Source organism: Macadamia integrifolia, chromosome 9 (assembly GCF_013358625.1).
Source record: "Macadamia integrifolia cultivar HAES 741 chromosome 9, SCU_Mint_v3, whole genome shotgun sequence".
Taxonomy (NCBI): Eukaryota; Viridiplantae; Streptophyta; class Magnoliopsida; order Proteales; family Proteaceae; genus Macadamia; species Macadamia integrifolia.
This window is the reverse complement of record NC_056565.1, coordinates 27,087,615-27,105,705: the sequence shown is the minus strand read 5'-3', so window position 1 is coordinate 27,105,705 and position 18,091 is coordinate 27,087,615. Positions and strand designations below refer to the sequence as shown.

General features: G+C 35.6%; 1 protein-coding gene across 2 annotated transcripts; it reads left to right on the top strand.

Moving 5' to 3' along the window:
* Positions 1 to 9,832: 9,832 nt before the first annotated feature.
* On the top strand, positions 9,833 to 17,673 carry LOC122089301 (E3 ubiquitin-protein ligase DIS1-like). 2 transcript variants are annotated; one of them, XM_042658908.1, is made up of 5 exons: positions 9,833 to 10,288; positions 12,773 to 12,856; positions 14,209 to 14,442; positions 16,197 to 16,583; positions 17,084 to 17,673. In XM_042658908.1, exons 3-5 carry the CDS (start codon positions 14,233 to 14,235, stop codon positions 17,402 to 17,404), a joined length of 918 nt encoding a protein of 305 aa, XP_042514842.1. In that variant the 5' UTR covers positions 9,833 to 10,288; positions 12,773 to 12,856; positions 14,209 to 14,232; the 3' UTR covers positions 17,405 to 17,673. The 2 variants fall into 2 exon arrangements, with proteins under 2 accessions (XP_042514842.1, XP_042514841.1); XM_042658907.1 differs by lacking the exon at positions 12,773 to 12,856 and having other exon boundaries at positions 9,834 to 10,288.
* Positions 17,674 to 18,091: the final 418 nt, after the last annotated feature.

Genomic DNA, 18,091 nt, shown 5'->3' with positions numbered 1-18,091 from the left:
TTCTGTTCTTATGATAAACATCATGATTCATAACTCTGTCATTTTTCCTTTTGATAGCTCATCTTTCGTTCTGGTGGTTCACCTGCATCATCTTCTTCATATGATTCCCATTCCGTACACAGTTTTGTGACTCCTGGTTGTTCTTGATCTATTTATCTCTTATCTGTAGGTTAGGTAAATTCCAATGGATCCTTTGTGCAGAACAGAGGATCGAGTGGTGCAGAGAAGTGTTTTTTTCACAAGGATGATCAATATGTATTAAGTTCTCTGGGCCATATTTTTGCCTATGTGGATAAGGCGTGACAGCTAGCACAACTACCGTCTATTATCTGCTGTCTTGAATAGGGTTCTAATACATGGAATCGCAGATAGAATCAGATTGGAATCTTCTAGAATCAATCCCTAAGAACCCTAGAATCGATGCTCAGATCCAAGAAACAGAGAATTTCTAAGGCTGCGTTTGCTAACGTTTCTGGAATGATTTTTTGTGTCATATTAGATTTTTTTTTTTTGCATCAAAAGACCGTTTTTTCTTGAAAAATGATGTTTGGTATACTTGTTTTAGAAACAGTTTCACTGAGACAAGGATGAGGGACAGAGGGAGTCGAATGAGATGTTTTTTTCACAGGAAGGGTTTCTCAATTTGATTGCACCGAGACAGGGATGAGGGAGATCAGTGATCAAACAATGTTCAGGGAGAGTAGGGATCGAGTGAGAATTCTTTGGTGTTTGGTTCGGTAAATCTTTGGGATAACATTCTTTAGAATGATAATTTTTAATTTTTGGAGTTGTTTGGTTCCACTAGGATGACCCTCATAAGTGAGCATCTTACTTCCCATGAATGACCATATTACAAAGGATGTGTTTCAAACCTGAGTTTACCTCAACACTTAAACTCAGATTTGAGCAACCTTTTTACCACCTAGGATAAAAGAAGAAAGCAGAAAAACGTTATCTACGGAAGCCAATATCTCAACCAGCAAGAAATATGCACTAGCCTTAAGGCAACCAAACATTTTTTCAGAAAGAAACATAATTCAGAAGAATGTCTATCAAAAGATTAACATCCATATCCGATACATATATCATTTGATTTACCGAACCAAACACCCCCTTATGGATTATCACCGCTTCAATTCTTTAGAGTTTCAAGGAGATGCTGAAGGTTTTGGCCTTAGAGAAATTATTGGAGACATGAATTTTTTTCAAAATGGAATATTTCTCAAATGTTAACCATGGTTCAACATTTTACCTTTTAACCTTTTTTTTTTTATCCTATTCTTTTAAAAAAGGCCAAAAAAGGAACCATGGACAGTGTACGTAAGATATCGTTTTCTTTTTCCCATAAAATGTTAGAAACATTTTTTGGAGTGACTACCAACCACACCTAAGTATTTTGGTTGTGATTCTTGTGAATCAATCGTATTGGATTGGTTGAGAATAGGATCGATCACAGCTGATTCGATTCCCCATTTTTTAAACCATGGTCTTGAAGGGAAACTACTGGTCATGCTAATTACTAAATTGCCTCTTTAAGCCATTTTATGTTGCTGTTGTCTTTGTCAACCATGTCTCTACGCACAAGGGAACCAAGTTGCAGATCTATTTGGGTGGTTTTGTTGTTAGTGCACAGGCTTGTTCCTTGTTAGATGGATGACCCAACTGCTACAATAACCCATTTAAGGACGTAACTAGGAGCCAAAAACAAAATATAAATCTAGATCATTTTTTAAGAATAAAGAAGCTCACAAGTCAATAGCCATGAATAATTAATCATTATTTAATTTAAGTGAGAGGGTTCATTAAGTAAATGGTATGAAGGAGCCACCAATGGGGTGTGACAAAATGGTATCAATCATTAGAGGGCAGCAAGATCATTTCACGTGAGGGAAAGAAATAAACATAGAGATGTTGGCATACCTAACCTTAACAGCGGAGAGAACCTTTTTCCTTAATTTAAATCCAAACATAGAACCTTCTTAAGCAATCCAAACTCATTACGTAGAAAAGATTTTCTTGTATTCATTGCTGTATAAATTTTGCATTTTTTTAAGACACCCATGCCTTATAATTATATTATTTTTTAAAGATCCAATTACATGACTTGGCTAATGACACTTTGAAAATGTGAAAGTAAGTATGATGAAGGCTGGAAATGGAAGATTCCCCTCCCACCCCAAATGGGCTCAGATCCTCTACAGCATGCCACCTCCTCTCCCAATGAGCATTCGACGGTTGGGAGGACTTTGGGATGCAATGCCAATCGTTCTCAGTTGTTGGATGCTCACTGGGAGGCTGGTGCGCTGCAGAGGATCTGGATCCTCTCTAACACGGGGTGCTAGAGTGGGGCTAGTGAGGAGAGAGAGAGAGAGAGAACTCTTATTGGCCCCCTCTAAGACCCTTGGCTGGAGAAGATCTGAATCTTTCAAACTCCAATACTTAAGATCCAAGAAGGCGACGGATCGCAAAATGTTTTGAACCATTTATAGTATGATCCAACAGTATACTCTCGTGAGAGTTACTGTTAGCACTTTCGATGTTGTTTGGACAAATACACTTGTGTTTTTCCTCTGGGAAGGATCAATACTATTATAAGTGAAGCTTTCAGATTTTGACAGATTTTTCTATCAATTAATACAAAAACAGGACATCACTTTCTTTGAAAACTAAAGACATTCACTTTACATTGCTAGTGAAAACCAAAAAGGTCCAAATTAAGATTCTGCAGAGAGAGTTGGAAAGGTTCTATTGATAATGATTGAGCTTACACCAACAACACCTACAAATATGTGTTACCTAACATTGTGATAGGTTAATTAAGTTTGAGGTTTTCACTACTATTGTTCACAAAAGAAAAGGGGAGAAACAGTGACTTGAACAGATCATGGAACAGATAAGAAATGGAGGAAACCCAATTACTTTGTGTAAGCACCTATGAATCCCTTGAAACTCTTTTCTGTGATTGCAAACTAAGAAACCTTTTTCTCTTTACATGGCCTTTTGAATTAATCTTCTCTTTCGTTATCCACCATTTTGAGCCCTGTGAGTGATTGATCGGATGGGTAAGACAACCCTCAATTAAGCATTTTACACTTAACAACCTGCTAGAGATTTAGTTCGGTAAGTTCTTGTGAAGAGAGGGGTGTCAAATAGATATGTGGATGTAATTAAAGATATGTATGATGACATGTTGACTAACATGAAATTTGTGAGAGGTTAAGGTAATGAATTCCTAATTATGATTGGGTTACATCAAGAGTTAACCTTAAGTTCTTATTTGTTTGTGCTTATCACAGATGATTTAACCAAGAGCATTCAAGATAAGGTCCCGTGGTGTATGCTCTTCGCTTATGATATCGTTTTGGTGGATAGATAAAAAATTAGATTAATGCTAAGCTAGAGCTATGACGATAGACCTTGGAAACAAGAGGCTTTAAGATTAATACTTTGAAGACGGAGTATATGATATGTGTACTTTAGACACACTGTTGTGGATAATGATAGGATGAAAATTGTGGACTGAGAGACTGTAAAGTGATTACTTTAAATATCTAAGGTCAACCATAAATAAAGAACATGACATAAATGACGATGTTTCATGGAGAAATAAAGTTGAATGGATGCAGTGAAGAGGTGTGACCAGAGTGTTGTGTGATTGACGTTTTTCTTTAAAGATTAAAGGAAAGTTCTATAAGATTGTTGTATGGCTGGTTATGATATATGAGATAGAATATTAAGCAATTAAGAAGTGTCATATAGAGAAGATATATATAGCGGATATGAGGATGTTAAAATGGATGTGCTGCAAAACTAAGAAGGATAAAGTTAAGAAATAAACGTATTAAAACGCGTTTCGGAGTTGTCCCGATCAATGGCAAGCTTCAAGAAAGTCGTTTGAGGTGGTATGACCATGTTCAAAGAAAGCATGGGGACACCCTAGTAAGGAGGAGTGATCTGATTCTGATCAAAGGAGCTAAAAGAGTTGGGGTAAGGTCTAAAATGACTATATGATGCAAACTAGTGAGAATAACATGCGTAGTCTAGGTCTTATCCCAAGTATAATCTCAAATAGAGCCAATTGGTGGATAATGATCTATATCATTTCTCCTAGTTTGTATTTTGTTTTACACAAATTCATGTAGCCGATCCCATTAAGTTGGGATAAGGCTAAGTTTGTTGTTGTTGTTGGACATGTTAACTTGTTAACATCCAAAAACAATTGTTAGCATAGCTGGTCGGTATTTTGATAATAGTGTCGGCTTTTCAATAAGTCACTGATCTGATTCTCTTATCTTCACTTTGTGTCATCACAGTCTCATGTGGGGTGGGATAGTATGTGTGTGTGGGGGAGAGATAAGTTAGATAGATTGACCCCTAATAAAAAAAAAAAAACGAAGAAAGAAAGGAAAGAGAAACCTCAATAAACCACTCTGAAGCATATATTAGGGTTTAATGAACGTCAATTATCTAATTTGATTAGATTAAGTTGACTTTTCATACTCCGAATGTTGCATTGTTGCATTGTCACATTGGAAAATTCATTAAGTTAGACGTGTAAACCCAAAACAAATTGTTATTATCCTTCAAGGGAAAAATAAAACCTTTGAAATCTCTTACAATAAAAAATTCTTTATGTTCCACTCTTAACCATATGATTCTCTATAAATTAGATTAAGCTGACTTTTCATCCTCAAATTTTGCCTTATCACATAGGATAATGCACTTTGACTGAGATTTGTCAAATGGGCAAAAGGGTGGCATGAAAATGCCTAATAAAAACTCATCCAAAAATGTCTAAAAGATTTAAAAAAACTTGACTTCCTTATCAATAAACGCCTCTTTTCATGCTCAAGTTTTTGTTTTTGTTTTGTTTTATTTATTTTTTCTTTTTTTTTCAACTGTCAAATTCATGGTTGACTCAAAGTTCTTATCAGTCTTATAGAAAGTTATTACCATTTTGCTGGGCATTAAATCAATTTTGAAGTATTTTATTAAAATGTGTATTGTCGAAAATGATAGAACCTATATCGATCTAGCTCATAGGTTAATTATGATAGCTAGGATTAGTAACACTTAAATCAATTATGAAGTATTTTCTTAATGTGTCTATTGTTAAAAAAAATAGGACCCATACAGATCCATCTCATAGGTTAGCTGTGATAGCTAAGTGTAATAAGACTTTAATTACGAATCATTGCTGACTCGAAGTTCCTGATTTAAGTAGTCAAATTCATTGACTCCAAATTCCTATGGTGGCGATGGGAAGTTTTCACCATTTTTTTAATGAAAAGAGAAACAACGTAAATTACAAGAGAGAAATAAATACATCATTATTCGGGTTACAAAAAAATAATTTAGATTTTTTAACCATAGCCATGAATGCTAGTGTAGCCAAAACAAAACAGAAAGAGAAGAGAAGGTGACGAGAATGTTATAGATATTGAGAAAGAAAACCATACCCTAAGGCCATGAAATAGTTGTCAGGTTAGGAAACAGATGTTCGAGGTCTTTAGAATTACTCCACACTTTCTTTATGCTCCAATCATTCACTTACACTTCTTTGAGGTGGAGGTCTCTGATGACCACTTTGATGGATTTCTCTGTCATCAAGTAGTCAATTGAGAATAAGAAACATTCTCCACCAAGAATGAAACAGTTTGCCAACCAGACATATTGAGATTATGGTCACTAACAGATACATTGATTAAAATGATAAAGTGAAAATTAGGAAAAATAATACTTGGAGCATGGGAATTAATTGCTTGTACTTGTTGGGCTGCCTACACGGTATAAGACCTATAATTAAAGTTTTTACCATTTTTGTTGAATGTTTAATAAGCTATGAAGTATTTTCTTAATGTGGGTGTTGTTAAAATGGGTAGAACCGATCCAACTCATAGGTAAGTTGTGATAGCTAGGGGATTACTAAGACTTAAATCAGCTGTATTATTAAAAAGGATAGAGCCTATATCAAATTATCGATCCAGCTCATAGGTTAGGTGTGAAAACTAGGAGTACTAAGACTTTAATTGGTTATGGGAATCATGGTTGACTCAAAATTCCTATCAGTGGCGATGGGATGTTCTTACCATTTTGTGGAACGTTGAATTAGCTATGAAGCATCTTTTTTATTTGTGTGTGTGTGTGTGTGTTAGGGGTGTCAATCATGAGCCTGTATTGGTAGGTCCGACTTGCTTAAGGCCAGACCTGAATCGGCCTGTTTAATAAAAGTGTCGGGCTTAAGCTCGACCCATTTATTAAACGGGCATTACGATGTAGAGTAGTAGCCCGTTGGGCGCCTCAACCGGCTTGACTCACTTAAGTAGCTAATTAGAACCGATTCACTTAGCTCGATTGACTCGACCCTTTTAGAAAAATGCTTAAATTGTAAATACCTATTCTACCGCTAATACTACAAAATATGAGTAATGCTTAAATTGTAAATACCTTTTCTAAGAATCTTATCTTCTTAAATTCTAAGAAAAATGCTCAAATTGTAAAGCCAATAGTTTTGTTCGCTTAAAAAATAATTTTAGGGTAGACCCGTTTAGAGTCCATTTAGAATTAAATAGGCCCATAGCTTGTTTAAGGCCCATTTAAGGTAGCCCGATTAAAGCCCGACATCGACCGGCCCGATTACAAACCGTACCATGCCCTCCAAACCTAGGCCCATTTAAGTAAATGGGCATTCATGGTGCACGGATTTCACACCGCCAGGCCCGGTTAGGCCCGATCGAGACCCACCCGGTCTGATCGATTGACACCCCTAATGTGTGTTGTCAAGAAGGATCTATAGAACTGATCTAGCTCATAGGTTAGCTGTGATAACTAGGATTACTAAGACTTAAATCAGCTTTGAAGTATTTTCTTAATGTGTGTCATACTCAAACATTCGGATTTAAACAATCAAAATCATGGTTGACTCAAATTTCCTATCCATGACTATGGGAATTTTTTTTTTTATATCATTTTGTGAAATTTTGAATTAGCTATGAAGTATTTTCTTAATTTAAGTGTTGTTAAAAATGATAGAACCGATCCAGCTCATAGGTTAGCTGTGATAACTAGGATTACTAAGACTTTAATTAGATATGAAGTTTTTTTTAATATGTGTATTGCTAAAAAGGATAGAACCTATATCGATCCAACTCATAGGTTAGCTGTGATGGCTAAGAGCACTAAGACTAAGTTTTGGGTGATGCATTCTCTTTTCTTGTTTTTGTGTTTTTCTTTATTTTCTTTCTCTATATATATAAAAAAGTCATGATTATCGGAATTAGATCAGTACGGTGATCATTATTGGATTGTTCATATAAGATGATTTTACCTCTAAATATAGTGATATTTTGACAATAAATGCCCTTTGTATGTTCTGTTCATCAATTTGGTATTAACCATGTATCGATATTGGTGTTGACATATACTGATACTATTTGTTTGATCCCAAACGAATACCTGAAACCATGATGAAAATTAATGCCTTGATAGGAAGCCTAGCCCAAGGATTAGTGATGTAATTAAGTGATGAATCTTATCTCTTATTGGATTTTCAACAGTTGAATTACAAAGTCAAATAATCTCAAAATTTTCAAAGTACAATTTCAATCAATTTTCAAAGCATTACATTTTCGAGTGAAATAATCAAACTAATTGAAACTTAATGAGTTAGTATTGAAGACATCTTGGATGTATCTGTAAATTTAAGCATTAAAAGTAATTCTACTTAGAAACACAATTCGCCAACTACATTCTCAATCAAAGTTTAACTTTAGAGGTCATTTCAACTTCTTTTGTCACTTGCTACTTTTCCATAGAAGAAGGAAACTAATGAATTCCATCATCATTATTAAAGGAGTTTACTATTACTCCTTACACTTGGCTTATATTTTCTAAAACTCTCGTATTTTTTTAATTTTTAATTTTTTTTTTTTTGATATTCCTCCGCTTTTGGACTTTTGTATGTCTTTTTCCCCTGTTCTTTTTAAATACTCAGATTACCCCTCTTTTCACTTGTAACTTATGATTTTTTTTCAAATTTATTGGTTCAAAACATGCTTTTACTAATAGAAGAAAACAACAAATTGGCTTGTCTTTCCATTATTACTTGGTTCAAATGTTGCTTTGTTGACTGGAAGTCTGGAACTCAAAATCCTCCTTGGCTCTCATATCGTTATTTTTCTATTTTATCTTTTTTGAATTTTCTTTAAATGCATTAGTATTTAGTCACTTAGAGACATTGTTTATTTATTAACTTATTTTTGTCTCATCCATCATTAGGGATATTGTTTATTTATTATTATTATTTTTTCTTTTGTCTTATACATTATCATGACTTTAGTAATCTATTTTTTTTTATCGGTATTGGATTGATCTCCGTCTCAACCGATACTAATTCGGATCATTATCGATTTCAATGTTATGTTCCTTGTTAGGGTTGTGATACATGGTTTTAGTGATTAAAAAATAATAAAAGATAAAAGTGTTAGATGTGTACCATTCTCAACCAATACTAATACAGATCACTTAATTTAGACCATCCAATACGAACTACCTGAACCATAACCTTCATTTGTGTCATCTTTTTACAATTAATAGGTGAAAAAAAGGGGTAATCTGGGTATTTAAAAAGAGTAGGGGAGAAAAAGATGTAAAAATCCAAAAACATGAGAGTAAAAAGTAAAAAGTAAAGAATTTTAGGAAACATAAGTTAATTACAGAGGAGTGATAGTAAATTCCCTCATTTTTATTGTTATTCACCATCAGTATGTTTTGGAATAAGATTAGGCACGTTAGTGCTTTGTCAAATATTTTGTCTCTTTTCTTCCCTTTGGAAAAAGTCTCCCATTCCCATCCCATCTCAAAACCCTCCATCTGTTAAATCGCTAACTCCACCAAAACTAGCTGCATGACCGACCTCCTCCCCTTTATTATTCCTATCTTAAGTCAAAGATCCAGTGTTCGAAAACACGTTTTCGTGGACTTTTCTATTTTTAAATTTTAAATTTTAAATTTAAAATTTAGAGGTAGATCCAGCCAAAGATTAAAAATGAAAATTACATCATATTTGTAATGAGTACATGAGATCGTAATTTAACAAAAGAGGAAAAGAAAGGAAAAAGTCAAATATTTTGACTCTTTTTTTTGTTCCCTTTGATAATCTTCCGTTCTCTCCCATGCTCTCCCATTCCATTCCAAAGGCCCGTTTGATAACGTTTCTATCGTTTCTGTTTCAAGAAACATAAATTTCTATTTCTAGAAATAGAAACGGAATTGAAGGTGTTTGATAAGTCTTGTTTTTAGAAATCGATAGTAACCAATGAAAAAATGGCCACAAGTCATTTCCAGAAACGGTGAAACAAGTTGAACTTGTTTCACCTGGGTCGTTTCTTGAATCATAAATAAGTAAATTTTTTTTTTCTATTTCTGAAAATAAGTGAAATGAAACAATTTTATCAAATGCTTTTTACTCCGTTTCTGCTGTTTCTGGAAACAGAAATGACAGAAACGCATTTCTTGAAACGTTATCAAACGAACCCCAACTCTTCATTTGTTGAACCGAACCATTAGCTTCACAAAAACTAGCCTACACGACCAACCTCCACCCTTATATTATTCTCATTTTAAGTTTTACGTGTGCCCGTCAAGGATCCAATCTTTTAAAACACGTTTTGGTAGACTTTCCTATTTTAAAATTTCAAAATTTGGACGTAGATCCATCAAAAGATCCAAAAAAAAAAAAAACTCTATCATATATGTAATGAGTCTATGAGATTGTAATTAAATAAAGGAACAAAATAAAAATCTGAATGGGCTTGAAATCAAATCGGGAGTCCGTGACCAGCATAGTATTTAATGGCCTTTTGACAGTATTTCTTGCCACTGTCCATCTCTCAGTGGTCAGTTCTCTATGGCAGGACAACTCAATTTCCCATTTTAAAATTTCTTTCTTCTCTCGTCACACTCAATCTCTTTTTGTGATTCAAACAAAACCCATCACCGTACGCTTTCATTTTTGTTATTTTATTCCAGATCTTGAAAATTCCCAGGAGAGCTGAAAGGAGAGAGGATCAGACCCCAGTCCCCACATCTTGTCCTTCTTTTTGTATCTTTGCTTGGTTGCTCTCCTTCTCTCTTTTCGCCCTCTCTCTCTCCCAACTGCTTTAATTTGAATTTCTTCAGATTTGTGTATTATTTATTATATAAGCTGAGCCGTTAGCTGAGGAATCCCTCTCCAACAAGGGCGTTAGATGTGCTCTCATGGTTATCTTTTGATCTGAGGCATTACCAGGTGAGCCCTTTCCCCGTATTCTTTCTGGGTTTGATTTAATGGTTTTGGATTCTTCGCCTTTTTTGAGTTCAGCTGATTCTTGACTTTCTGTTGGTTCTTTAAAAAAATCTAATTTTTTGGGGCTTTTATCATTATATGTTTGATCTATCAGGGTTTCCTTTTGCATATTTTTCTGGGTATATTATTCTTTTACGGTTTTCCCGGTGGGGATTGGGGATGCCCGTTTTGTAGATATTGCTGAGGATTGGGTTGGTGTATGTATTAGATTTATTCTGGGATTTTCCCATTAGAACTGTTATTGTTTTGTGTTTTGAGATCATGTTTTTGTGCTTCTCAATCAAGCTGAAGATTATACTTGATGTGCAACATATGGATGAAGAATAGGATGTAATCAAATGCCATGGCAATTGTAGCTAATCTTTCTTGTGAAATATGTCTCTGCATTTTGTGACATTGTATGTCAAGAGCCTATCACTTGTCCTGAGATTTTTAGATCTGGCGCAATTAACTTTATGATAGCTGTTGTGCCCTAGATGTATTGAAGAGGTTAGTTAAATAGTTGGTAGAGTATGTGTGGTGATGCAGAATATGTTTCTTTGCCTATTAACTAACCAACCACTAAAGTACATGGCTACCAAAATATAGGAGGATGGTGTTGGCTGGATGTTATACTGTTCTGTGTCTTAGTCTCAGTCAAATGAGAGATCGGAGTACTGGTAAGTGGGTTAAATTGTTAAAATTCCATCAGAAATTGATTAGAGACTGGCAAGCAAGAAGTTGAACCCTTAAGTTAATTTTGTGCTTTGATGAACTTGAGCCTAGAGCTTATTCACAGAAAATAATTAATTCAAACTGCATGCAGGCCTCCTGTGTTTGCTTTTTTATTTTACTAGTTAATTTTTGAGTTGATAGTTGATATACTTAGTCTTGGGTCAGAATTTGCTCTGTTTACTTTGCATCCAAATTAGCAATGTGTAGTGATTGTTAATGATGAAGGTAAAACAACAGATTATGAAGTGAAAATAGGTGGACACTAGTGTTAGTGCAATATTGAAATTTATTTGATTTATGAAAAAATGCACAGAGATTATGTTGGAGAATGAAGCTTGAAATTAGGATGCTTTAGGGGTAAAAGTTTCCTGCTCTGATTCTGCAGGTGCTAATAGGGTATCTTTTGTCATGCGAAAACTGATGTAGCAGACCTACATCTTTTAAATTGTGGGAACTATCTGGATTAGGCACATGTTCAAATGAATTGACAATTCAACATTAGCCCTGTAGCCACCTTATATTGTACTTTTCTTTGTCAAGGGTTGTTTACTTTATCTATATATATACACATATGCTTTATATATATATATGTGGAATATTCTTGAATTTTCTTAAAGGGTTTAGGATCTGAATGCTGAAGAGTTTAGATTTTCCCCTTGGGAAAGCGGTGTTCCGAGGAGGTGGTGGAATTTCTCTAGGAAAGATTAGCAGATAGGTCCAGTTCACTGGATAAGGGTATAGGATCTCCAAAATGAGAAATCTTGTTGAGGAACACAATTAAGTATTAAAGTATAGGAAAGTGAAATCTGGAAACTGTAAAAAAAATTCAGAATTAAAAGTAGAAACCAGGGTCTCAAAGTCTGGCAGGTTGCTCTTTTTATAATGGGATGATCAGCACTGGTTGATTGGCCTATATCTGAAGTTTTAAGGACAGTTTATCAAACTGTTGCAAGGGAATATTAGGACCAGAAATAGAAGGCTGTAGTTAGAATGATTCTTATTTGTCTTTTGGTTTAGGGTTGTTGACAGCAGGTGATTTCAGGGAACATAAAGAAGCCATTACAGGTTTATAGCAGGCTGCAAGGGATGTAGACTGGGTTTTGTTGAAGGGATTTTGGGTGGTAATTGAAGGATTAGAAAAGCTTGAAGGGATTTAGTGGTAGGGACTAGAAAATATGTAAAGACCAAACTACATTTGTTACTGAATGTGATTACAAAATACCAAAACCTAATAATATAACTTCAGATAGTTGACCGACATTATATGACAATAAGATGTACTGGGACTGCCTTGACTCAGTCACATAATATTGCAGGTTTACAAATCCAATTCTATATCTGATAATAAAAGGAATATCTATTTTTCAATCTGGCTTCATATCAATTCTTATGCATTAGAAATTCTAGCCTGGTTTCTTCTTTTTGATGATAAAAATTTAAGGATAGAAAATGTTACAGCCCTATAAAGATAGCAAGTGCTACAACCCTTCTTGTTATATAGTTAAAAAAACACTTACAGACTGATTCATATGGATGTTACTAGCTGTCAGCTTAACTGCGACCTGTTGAGAAAAAAAAAAAAAAAAAAGAAAAAATTAAAAGAAGCTTCAAATCTTTGCTGCACTGTTGAAGGGGACAGATTGAGTTTATTTAAATCTTTATGTTTCTTCATCCTTTTGGTTTTCCATATCTAATTCAAGTTTTGTAAAGCAGTTAAGCAACCCACAGACCAAGAATGTAATTGAGCTCAACAAAGCCTCCTCCTCAGTATATCCCATGCTTTAATGTTGTGAATAGGTGAGGGATTGGTAATACAGGCCTTTTAGATTTTTGTTTTTTGTGTGTGTGTGTGTTTTGTCTAGAGAAACAGAAGGCCTCAGTATGTGATTTCTGTTGGCTAGCTTGCTGTAGGAATGTAATGGCTGTACTTCTGAATTGTATTTAACTAGTTGCAGTTAGGGGTGCAAGTTTGGCCCTAATGGCCCGAACCCACCCTTGGCTATCATTGATCCCGAACAAGTTCCAACCTGAAAATTTTGGCCCTGAGTCAGGGTTGATGTCTTTGGCCTGCCCTGAACCTGGCCTTGTTTTTTTTTTACCCTGAGTTTAGGGCTTGGTTTTGGCCATACCGGGCCTTGGTTTTTGCCCCTGATGTTGACTTTGGATTTTTTGTTTTCTTAAGATGTTCTCCTATTTGTTTAACATGACAAAGGTTTTGAGATTTTCGGATTGTTTGCCTTATTAGGATGATCTTTTTGTTTATCATGACAAATAATTGAATTTTTTTGGATTATTTGCTTTCTTAGGATGATCTCCTCTTTGTTTACCATAATAGTTGGAGTTATTTATATTGTTTGAATCTTTGCTTTAGGATGTTTTCCTCATGACAAGTAATTTGTGACTTTGTGTTTTTTATCTCCTCTTTATTTTGAATATTTTTTATTTTTTCGTTATTTCATATTTTGCAGGGTTAGGGTTAGGGTATACCCGGCCCTTGATGGCAGACCATGGTTAGGGTCAGGGTCAGTGCCAATTAGGGTCATCCCGGCTCGACCCTGGAAAATCAAGGCCAATCAGGGAGGGTAAGGGTTGGGCCTGGGTTAAAGTTTTGCGGCCCTGAGTCAGGGTCAGGGTGTGTTTGGGCCCAGTTAAGGGGACTCAGGGTTGGGCTAGGGTTTTAAGAAACCCGGCCCAACCCAGCTCTGTTGCACCCCTAGTTGCAGTTGACTATGGAGACACCATATATGTGGTTCTCACTGCTTCCTGTGATATAAATATTCATCCAAAAGTTACCTTCATAAATTGCGTATGGAACTTTAATATATGAATACTTTTCCCTTCTATTTTAGAATTTCAATAATTTATCTAATATTCTGTTGTAAAGTAAATGGTTTACTGGCATGTTCACCAAAATTGGATTCTTTAATTAAGTAGGATGACCAAATGAATCATCATAATAATTCAAACTAATTTCCCGAACATATATATGGAGCTTGTGCCAATGGGAACAATATGCTGCTGGTAGATTGGACTGGTTGGTTTCTCTTCTGTTGGAATATTACTGTTGCATTTTCTGTTTCTTGCAAAAAATGTGAAGGCTACATTACATGAATAATGTGATTGACTTGATTGCATATTTTTGCTTGCAGACGACTAGCTGTGGTTATTTGGCAATGGCATCTGCAACTACTTATACTGATGATATGAGGTCCAAGCCTGACGTTGTTGATCTTCCTAAAATTAAAGACATGATGGAAATTTGTGAAAATGCAAATGATCCTTCTCAACAAGCTACAAAACCTAACGTGACAGTTGCTAGTAGTGTTCGTGAATTGTTGGAGTGCCCAGTATGCTTAAATGCTATGTATCCTCCCATCCATCAGGTTTGTTCAGTGTGGCTCCTCTTGAGGCAAAATCAGAGAAATTGTTTTGATTTGTTACATTACCAGAATTGGATGAGATTGATTCAATGTATCATAGCTAGTGAATTGGTTGATTCAATGTATCATAGCTAGTGATTGGGTTGATTCAATAGTATCAAGCTTTTACTGCCTGGATCTTGCTGATCCATGGCCTTGATCAGCTGAACTAGCCAATCTGGAATAGTCCTGATCTGGATTTGTATTGGCTGGGAATGATTGGAAGTTCAGATTTATGTGTTTCTTGCTTTCTTCCTGTCCATTTTGACTTCTTTTTCGCTCGAAAGAATTTACAAAACAGTTGGAGGAGTATTATAACCCTTATTCCGAAACAATCCTGAACCAATCTTTGTTTTTTTCTTTTTGATTGGGTAAAACCGTAAAAGAATAAATTCTATAGTGGAGAATAATTGAGTTGAATTGCTGAAAGAAGACCAAACAATTTTTGAACAAGAAAAGTAATAAGTGGCTGGAGTGAGAACCTTCGCCCTCTGCCAAGAAGACATCAAAGCTAAAAGCAACATGGAAACCTTCAAAACAATATTTTCAGGATAACACTCCCCCACCAATTCCCCCCCCCACCCCCCAAAAAAAAAAATCTAGAAAGATGTGGTTGGATTTGTTTGAAATCACATTGCTGTATGTTTTTGGAAATTTTGATATATTCAGGCTATATATATATTTATTTAATTATTTATCTTGTGATGAAGCATTCATCCATTGCGTATTTTTGTCGGGTAAAAGGTATTTTGTTTTGTAACAATTGTCTTTCAAACATTTAAGGGCAAGGATTTCCTGCCATGCGTTGTACAGATGTGGAGATTCTGACCATCGTTACCTGGTGTGAGGCCTATTGGCATGACGATCCTCCCTTGAGCAAGTTTTCATTCTTTCCTTATTTAAGTTGCAAAATTTTGAGTAAGCAAAGATATAACAATATGATTGCTGTAGCCCTGTGGCACAGAGCTGCTCAAACTTGCCATCTGAAATGGTGTTAGTTTGAAGAAACATATAGGTGCATTTCTAGCTGCTACTTGATTGATCACTAACACTGCTCTCTTGATTTTGTGATTAATTTTTAACATAGGCAATGTGTTCTTGGTAGTTATTCTTTTCTGTTTCTTGATGATTGTGAATATCTGATTTTGTTTTCTTCTCCTTTTTTTTTTTTTTTTTATGAATATATTCTCCCTTTTTTTTTTTTCCAAAACTTCCTACGACAGTCTCATAGTTTTGCTACTGCTTAGAGTCAGCTAGTGTTAATGCTCATTCCTGTAGATGTTTCCTTCAGAGCCCTGCTATTGTAGTTGTGTTGTCATTTTGAATTTGATTTTTTTGAGAGTAATTGTGAATTGTGATGAAGGTTTACTGATTTCATACTTTCACTTTTTTCCCTAAGAAGTTTCTTTTCATCCTTGTATGTGTAGTGCACATGTGTGTGTGCCTGTGTTTGTTCTATCATGTAAAAGCCTAGTGTAGGGCCTTGGCAATCTAGCTATTATTATTGTTCAGTATATTTCATTTTGTACTTTGGTTTCTTTTAGTCAAAGTTGAATTTTTGAATCTTTATATGTTCAATATGAAAATGGTCTGTAAGCATCAATGTATTAATTGTCAGTTTGGCTTTTGTATTGGGAGTCCTTTATTTACTTAAATGATAGATTAAATTAAATCAAATTGCATTTAGTTTTTCTTTTCTAATCTCATTGTGGTTGCAGTGTTCAAATGGCCACACATTATGTTCTGGTTGCAAGCCTAGGGTGCACAACCGGTGCCCCACTTGCCGGCATGAACTTGGCAATATAAGATGTCTTGCGCTAGAGAAGATTGCAGCCTCACTTGAACTTCCTTGCAAGTATCAGAGTTTCGGGTGCACTGGCATATACCCGTACTATAGCAAGCTAAAGCATGAATTGCAGTGTGCATTAAGACCCTACAGCTGTCCATATGCTGGTTCAGAGTGCACTGTCGTTGGTGATATTCCATATTTGGTTTCGCACCTGAAAGATGACCACAAAGTCGACATGCACAGTGGCAGTACTTTCAACCATCGCTATGTGAAATCTAATCCACATGAAGTAGAAAATGCTACATGGATGTTAACGGTACTATTGTTTTCGTACCTTTTTTTTGTTTTTGTTTTTGTGTTTGTTTGTTTGTTTTTTCTTCCCGTTATACTGCTTTTGTTTTTAATGCAGAAGGTTTTCTCTGGACAAGTAGTTCAGCCTTCTTTATGTACATATGGCTGTTTCTAGCCATGTGGAGAGAGGACATGGGCAGACCAGATTTCCCATCTGATTGTTGAACCCTATATTTTCAACTTGTACAGTTCCTTTGTCCACGTAAAATTTTGCCTACTTTCCTGGACATTCCCCCTAGAATGGAATTGCAGCAATTTCAGATGGGGGTTCCTCTTGCCTGTGAGATGGCTACTATGGAACTAAATAAAGTGGCCGATGTGGCTGGAGGGGTGGGAACCTCTGGTTCCTGCCTGATCAGCAGTTAACCATCTAGAAAAGAGGTCTGGATGGATGTTATTTGACCCTGATAATTTTGTTTTATTGGAATGTGAAAAGAGTTTCATTGTGTTGTTTGCTTTCTGTAGGTTTTCAGTTGCTTTGGACAGTATTTCTGCCTGCATTTTGAAGCATTCCAACTTGGGATGGCACCAGTGTATATAGCATTCTTGCGGTTTATGGGTGATGACAATGAAGCCAAGAACTACACTTACAGTCTTGAAGTGGGTGGTAACGGAAGGAAGATAATATGGCAAGGGGTTCCTAGAAGCATAAGGGACAGCCACAGGAAGGTGCGTGACAGTTTTGATGGTCTCATTATCCAACGTAACATGGCTCTCTTCTTCTCAGGTGGAGACAGGAAGGAGTTGAAGCTGAGGGTGACTGGGAGGATTTGGAAAGAACAATGAGGATCTCGGTACTCAAATTAATTTAGTAGTTCTCATGAAATAGTTACTTGTCTGTCTTCCTGTTCATGTATTTTGTGGATCGTAGAAGGCAAATTCTCTTTTGCTTATGCATGCATTGAATACATGATTGGAAAGACATCGTCATATAAAGAATAGCGATAAGGAAATAGTTAACAAAGAAATTGTTCGTTTGTCGTAAATTTGCTTCTCCTATATAACTCTTTGAACCTAATATTGGCAATGCAGTGGATGAACCTAATATTTTCTGATGGGAAACTTGTCAATTTGATGGCTTTCTTTGCCATTCAAATGTTGTGCAATGGTTAATTTGAAAGATGACCTTTTTCTTTTTGGATGTGATTTGATACAATAGCTGGCAAGCAGATTGCAATGTTATGTGAACATAGAAGGCTTTGTCCCAATGAATAAGTTAGGTGTCCATGTTAGAGATTAAAAATACTGTTCTAGGGCATATAGATGGGTTTGAAGAGTTGTGAATGAAGTCATGGCTGGTGTGTGTGTTGCTTTGTCATATGAACTTGAGCTTGTGGTAATTAGTATGCTAAATGGCAAGGTTAATAGGGGGTTCAGTCACACTTCTATGAACATTGCATTCTCAGGAACAGGGTTTAGAAGAACAGAATCAGGATCCGGAAATCGTCTTGGATCGGTTGGGAATCCATCAGA